General features: G+C 48.9%; 1 protein-coding gene across 1 annotated transcript in view; it reads left to right on the top strand.

The window, feature by feature from the left end:
- The window catches only part of igsf5b (immunoglobulin superfamily, member 5b), a gene marked incomplete at both ends in the record, with an annotated part of 30,364 nt that overhangs the window by 15,865 nt on the left and 6,999 nt on the right, over nucleotides 1-7,500 (top strand). Inside the window, 3 exon segments of the mRNA XM_080844550.1 lie at nucleotides 157-317; nucleotides 676-811; nucleotides 2,413-2,532. Of these exon segments, the coding sequence (XP_080700676.1) occupies nucleotides 157-317; nucleotides 676-811; nucleotides 2,413-2,532 (417 nt within the window).

The raw sequence follows: 7,500 nt of genomic DNA, 5'->3' as shown, positions 1-7,500 counted from the left end.
TGTCACTATTTCTGCCTCCCTTTTCCTCCTCCCTCCCTCTCTCTCTCTATCTCTCTATTTCTCACTATCTCTCCCTTATCCTCTCTGTTCTCTAACCTTATACCTTACTATCTTACACCCTCTTTCTTTCTCTGTCTCCCCCTCCCCCCTGTCCAGAGAGAGGCAGTGTTGTGATCACCGGTAGCAACACGTCCGTGGCCAGTGGACAGATGGTCCAGTTCCAGTGCCTGGCCCGCGGCTGGTTCCCCGAGCCCAGCGTGGACTGGTTCCTGAGGGGAGAGCGGCTCCAGCCCAGCGCCTTCAACACCAGCAGTGAGGTTGTGGTCAAAATTACTTAAAGACACCGGGAGCATTGTTTACAATCATTACATGTTCATGAAATGTTCAACCACAATGCCCACACACATCTCTGGGCATAGTCACATCTTATAGTTCTACAGACTCCTCCTCAGGCCTCTTACAATGTAGTCACCTGGCATTCACCAGAGATAAGACTATTTACATAGGACCCACTTACCCCCAAGCCCTGGGTGACTCTCAGCTCAGAAAACATTTCACAACAGGTCAGACAGAACACATGCTCAACTCAGTTACCAATTCAATTCAAGTTGTACTATGGAATACTATACAAACCTAGGGAATTAAATGAGAAACATATACATTTTATCCTACAAGGTGGACCAGGACAGGGGGCTGTACGACACCACCAGCACCCTCAGTCTGGAGGCCAGGAGCGACGGCAGCGTCGAGTGCCGGGTGTCTGTCTCTGCCATGGCTGCACCGCTCAGTAGAAACGTATCACTCACTGTTGGTGAGTGTGTGTGTGTGTGTGTGTGTGTGTGTGTGTGTGTGTGTGTGTGTGTGTGTGTGTGGGTATGTGTGTGTGTGTGTGTGCGTGTGTGTGTGTGTGGGTGTGGGTGTGTGTGTGTGTGTGTGTGTGTGTGTGTGTGTGTGTGTGTGTGTGTGTGTGTGTGTGTGTGATCAGTGTTTGTGCGTGCGTGCGTGTGTTATCAGTATGCCTGCTATGGAGAGGTGAAGAAGGAGAAGGCAGGTGAACACAACATGCAGTTTCATCATTTCATCTTTTCCAAAACTACTGTCATAATGAAACATGACATCCAGCACGATGAGTGTCCATCTCTGCCACGGCCAGAGCCCTCCGGTAGAGACGTGTCACGCAGGGTCAGTGAGACGTCGTCAGTGTGTCAGTAGGGATGGTCAGAGAGAATGCGTGCAAACACAGCTTGTCCTGTAGATGGAGCAACAAAAGACTAGATAGATAGGTAGAGCAGTTGTTGGTTGAGATCTTTATGTTGATAGGTGGAGACGTCGTCAGTGTGTCAGTTTTGAGGCACAACGAGATGCATTACATGTCATGTTGTTTTGTCAGCTTTAAAAAAACTTTCATATTTACAAGTACAGTTTTTCAACACAGTCCAATGCAATCCATACAGTAGAGAATTCACCTCTGCCACCCCCACTGACCTCAGTAGTGACACGCGTGGTAAGATCAGTGTCTTCATCCTCAGAGAAATGAAGGTGAACACAACATGCAGTTCGGAGTTCCGAGTTCTGTGTTCCGTGTTCCGTGTTCCGTGTTCCGTGTTCCGTGTTCCGTGTTCCGTGTTCCTTGTTCCGTCTTCAGAATTCACTATTGTCATTGCAGTCATTCAGTTATCGATTCAGTTAGATAATAGGGCTTTACCTGACCAGTGTCTTAGGTCCATGAAATACCGTAACAATTCACTAGAGGGCGCTCCACTGTCTGGTTTATGAATGCCTGTATACTCCTGTTTTCTATAAGATCATCTTAGTAGCAGACATTTCATGAGTCCTCTTTCATGAAACCACTGAAGACAAGCCCTTCCACACACAATCCTGTTCAACATTTCCCATCAGCCTTCACTGTCACAACACCATTGAGACCAAAATAGACCCAAACCACCATCCTCTTATTCAGTTTCCTCCATCTTGAGTCCTCCTTCATGAAACCACTGAAGGCAAGCCCTTCACACAATCCTGTTCAACATTTTACATTTAGTCATTTTAGCAGATGCTTTTATCCAAAGCGACTTGCAATGTATACACATTCTTACATTTACGCTGATGGAAAACTGCACATCAGTAGCAATTAGGGGTTCAGTGTTTTGCTCAATGACGCTTCGACAGGGAGTCGAACTAGCAACCTTCTGATTACTAAACGACTTCTCTACCTCCTGTAACACTATTGCCCCCCACATTGCCCATCAGCCTTCAATGTCACAAAAACAGACAAAAATAGACAAAAACCACCATCCCCTTGATTCAGTCTCCTCCACCTTGGTGGGACTGCATTAGTAGATGAACCAGTAGGGACTGTGTGAGTGTTTGACTAAGGCATCATCACTGACTATCTATTTGATTCATTTGCAGTGTATAACAGGGACAACAGTGTGGTTATAGCGGCGGTATCGTTTGTGGGCGCCATGCTTCTGATCATCCTCATCATCCTCTGCCTACTGTTCCATCTCAGGAGGAGAAACGTAATGAAAGGTATCACTGTCTGTGTCTTTAATTCTCTCCTCTCTTTCTCTCTCTGTCTCTCTCTGTCTCTCTCTTTCTTCCTCTTTCTCTCTGAGACTCTCTCTACTCCTCTGTCAGACTTTCTGGATCCATTGTTTTAAAGATGCTCTCCCCTCCGCCTCTCCGTCTCTCTTCTCTCTCTCCTCTCTTTCTCTCTTTGTTCCTCTTTCTTCTCTCTTCCACTTATCTCTCTTCTCTCTCTCCCCCTCTCTCTGTCTCTCTTTCTTCCTCTTTTTCTCCTCTGTTAGACTTTCTCTCTTGTTCTGTTTCCTTATCTCCCTCTGTCATTTCTGTCATTGTCCGGTTTCAAATGCTCAGCTGTTGATCGGAGGACAATGATTAAAGTATAATAAAGAAGTTTCCTGCTGGACACATGCTGTGACTTGTCAGAGCCCCTGCCACACACACACACAGACACACACAGACACACAGACACACACACACACACACACACACACACACACACACACACACACACACACACACACACACACACACACACACACACACACAGGCATCAGCAAGGGCAAGCCTCGCTGCCCCTCGTCAGCAGAAAATGGCCGCTCACTTGAAAAAGTGCTGCTCACGGTTCTGCCCAACTGAGTGTGTGTGTGTGTGTGTGTGTGTGTGTGTGTGTGTGAGAGAGAAAAGTGCCTCTCTCTGCTCTGTCCGTCCGACCTCCTGGCTGCTCGTGGGAGGTGACGGGGTGCAGACGCATAGAGGAGCAGGTGCCAAGGAGAGGAGAGGAGAGGAGAGGAGAGGAGAGAAGAGGCCATGCCCTCGCTCAGTGGGCACATAGACAAACCCTCTCTCTCTCTCTCTCTCTCTCTCTCTCTCTCTCTCTCTCATTCTCTCCCTGCCTTTGTCTGTTAAATTGAAATTCAAAATTGAAATATGCTTCATTGGCACGACTGTTTGAAAGACAGTTTGTCTTTGTCCCTCTCATTCTTTCTCATTCTCTCTCTCTCGTTCTCTTCTCTCTATCTCTTAGTCTATCTGTCTCTGCCTTCGTCCGTTAAACTCCAAATTGAAAATTGCTTCATTGGCACGGCCCCTCACGAAGACAGTGGTGCCAAAGCAGATTTAATACAGAGTCAGACAGAGTAGAAGAGTTCATATCGTATCACGCACACAAAATGTCTGCACGTCTCGGCCTTTTTACGCCTCTGTCTGCTGATGCCTTCACACCACGTCTACAGAGCATCTCTCTCTCTCTCTCTCTCTCTCTCTCTCTCTCTCTCTCTCTCTCTCTCTCTCTCTCTCTCCCTCCCTCTCTCTCTCTCTCTCTCCCTCCCTCTCTCTCTCTCTCTCTCTCTCTCTCTTCCCACAGCGAAGGGACTCATACTCTCTCTCTCTCTCTCTCTCTCTCTCGCTCTCTCTCTCTCTCTCTCTCTCTCTCTCTCTCTCTTCCCACAGCGAAGGGACTCATACTCTCTCTCTCTCTCTCTCTCTCTCACTCTCTCTCTCTCTCTCTCTCTCTCTCTCTCTTCCCACAGCGAAGGGACTCATACTCTCTCTGGTGCCCTTTTCATAGCCTGGTGACACCAGCCTACGTATTTCCGCCTGAATTGATTTCAAGCTCATACTCAGTCTGGCCCAACCCCGTTGACAATCGTCTCCAGGACTCAAAATCCTGTAGGACCAATCAGCGAACAGTTCAGAGCTGTGACGCAAAACTCGCCTTGGAGGAAAAGACACTAAAAGCTATCGGGAAAGTTGTCTCAACTCTCGAGAACATCAGAAAATTAAAAGGAGAACAAGAGTATTTTCTTGTAAGTTTTATGATTGGAAAGGACGTCATAGCTCTTCTCCCAACTGGCTTTGGGAAGAGTTTAATCTACCGAATGCTTACTAAACGTTGCTGATTGGTTAAGGGAACTCCAATGATTTTAAACCTCAAGCTAAGCACCCGCTCATCTCGGAAACGAAAATGCATAGCGTTTTGCCAGACTGAAAGACGGAATGAAATGGAGTCACAGGCTGGTAATGGCCAGGCTACCCTTTTCTGGCTGTGAGCTGACACCATGCAAGTTTTTCTTTTCTTCCTCTTTTTGCTTGTCCAGAAACACACACCGCAGATTGAGGACTTGTTTGCAAACCACATGTGACTCCACCACATCATGTGGGTCCATAGCAACAAGTGAGCCTTGGATACAGTGACCTACACACTTTTTTTTTTATATCATGTGACTATGGCAGTGACAGAAAGAGAGATTTTTTTTCTACAGCCATTTTGGGACTGTATTTTTGGGCATGGACCAGCTCGGATCCAGGCTGCTGTTACGGTTCTCCGGCAGAGCAGAGCATCTTCCGAGGCTTTCGGGGAGCGGGCGGCCATCTTGGAGGCCTCGCCGCTCCTGGCTGCCCGTCTGCCTGTTTTGCGTGCGATAACAAAAGGGCTGCCCTGGAGTGTGTGTGTGTGTGTGTGTGTGTGTGTGTGTGTGTGTGTATGTGTGTGTGTGTGTGTGTGTGTGTGTGTGTGTGTGTGTGTATGTGTATGTGTGTGTGTGTGTGTGTGTGTGTGTGTGTGTGTGTGTGTGTGTGTGTGTGTGTGTGTGTATGTGTGTGTGTGTGTGTGTGTGTGTGTTTGAAGCGTTAGAGGGCCTGTAATCTCTGTGACAGATTAGGGGAACATCCAAATACAGGGTCGCACTCAGGACTATTTTAACGCAAGGTGCCCGCCCCCACGGCTGTATTTCAGGCCTCCTTTCCCCTCTCTACTTATTTCTCTGTCTTTTGTTTTGTGTTCTTCCTGGTGAAACGCCTGTCAAGCCGTCACACACACACACACACACACAGACACACACACACACACACACACACACACACACACACACACACACACACACACACACACACACACACACACACACACACACACACACACACACACAACACACACACACACACACACACACACACACACACACACACACACACACACACACACACACACACACACACACACACACACACACACACACACACACACACACACACACACACACACACACACACACACACACCGGTTATATAATCAGAAGCTAGCACATCTAATGGGGGCGGTACAGGGCCATGTAGGCAGGTAGTGTTTTATTGAATGTTAATCCGCTGACTGACATATGCGGAGGGGTGACTCAGAGTGGATGGTGATTATGTGAGGTCGTATTAATGACTTTTGGACGGGGGAGCTATGTGGCGAGCCTCCTTCCAGCCCTGAAGAGGACGTTTTGAAACGAGGCCCTGAGGCGCCTCCATCTGGAGCCATTGTTTTAAAGATGCTCTCCCCTCCGTCTCTGCCACTCTTCTCTCTTCCTCTCTCTCTTCTCTCTCTCCTCTCTCTCTCTCTCTCTTTGTTCCTCTCTCTCTCTTCTCTCTTCCACTTATCTCTCTTCTCTCTCTCCCCCTCTCTCTTCCTCTCTCTCTTCTCTCTCTCCTCTCTCTCTCTCTTTGTTCCTCTCTCTCTCTTCTCTCTTCCACTTATCTTTCTTCTCTCTCTCCCCCTCTCTCTTCCTCTCTCTCTTCTCTCTCTCCTCTCCCTCTCTCTTTGTTCCTCTCTCTCTCTTCTCTCTTCCACTTATCTTTCTTCTCTCTCTCCCCCTCTCTCTTTCTCTTTCTTCTCTCTCTCTCTTCTCTCTTTCACTTATCTCTCTTCTCTCTCTCCCCCCCTTCTCTTCTCTCTCTCCTCTCTCTCTCTTTGTTCCTCTCTCTCTCTTCTCTCTTCCACTTCTCTCTCTTCTCTCTCTCTTTCTCTTTCTTCTCTCTTCCACTTCTCTCTCTTCTCTCTCTCTTTCTCTTTCTTCTCTCTCTCTCTCCTCTCTCTCTCTTTGTTCCTCTCTCTCTCTTCTCTCTTCCACTTCTCTCTCTTCTCTCTCTCTTTCTCTTTCTTCTCTCTCTCTCCGTTTCTCTCTCTTGCTCCATTTCCTCCTCTCCCTCTTTCCCACTACTTCTTTTTCTTTCACTTTCCTTTTATCTCTGTTTTTCTCTTATCTCTCCATCCTGCTCCTGATCCCTCTCTTTCTCAATCTCTCTTTTCTCTCCTACCATCCTCCTCTCTTTTCCTCTCCCTCCCTCCCACCCTCTGTCTCTCCCTCTCCCCCCCCTCTCCCCTTCTCTCCCTCTCCCCCCTCTCCCCTTCTCTCCCTCTCCCCCCCTCTCCCCTTCTCTCCCTCTCCCCCCCTCTCCCCTTCTCTCCCTCTCCCCCCTCTCCCCTTCTCTCCCTCTCCCCCCCTCTCCCCTTCTCTCCCTTCTCTCCCTCTCCCCTTCTCTCCCTCTCCCCTTCTCTCCCTTCTCCCCCCCTCTCCCTTCTCCCCCCTCTCCCCCCTCTCCCCCCCTCTCCCCTTCTCTCCCTCTCCCCCCCTCTCCCCTTCTCCCCCCTCTCCCCTTCTCTCCCTCTCCCCTTCTCTCCCCTTCTCTCCCTCTCCCCCTCTCTCTCTATCTTTGTTCTTTGTTAGAGTCATTAGCCCCCTGCTTGGCGGTTAGCTGTAGCATGTTGACGTGACCTCGGGCTGTAGCTTCAGCATCTCGTATGAGCACACACACACAAACACACACACACACACACACACACACACACACACACACGCGCGCGCGCGCTGAGGGCTGTAGCTTCAGCATCTCGTATGAGCGCTCGCTCTGGCTCCACGCCATGGGACCCCTCTGGGCTCTGTGTGGAACATACTGCTGGCACTCTGGAGTGAGAGGAACACACACTTACACACACACGCACACACACACACACACACACACACGCACACACACACACACGCACGCACACACACACGCTAAGGGAGTGAGGGAGTTAGTCCACCACATTCGCCACCGATCCATTAGTCTATTCCCCCCCATTAAATATTAAAGTGTCTTTCTTCAGTGTGTGTGTGTGTTTGTATGTCTATATGTGTGTGTGTTTGTAAGTCTATGTGTGTGTGTGTGTTT

Source organism: Sprattus sprattus (assembly GCF_963457725.1).
Source record: "Sprattus sprattus genome assembly, chromosome: 9".
NCBI lineage: Eukaryota > Metazoa > Chordata > Actinopteri > Clupeiformes > Clupeidae > Sprattus > Sprattus sprattus.
This window is presented reverse-complemented; position numbering and strand designations above follow the sequence as displayed.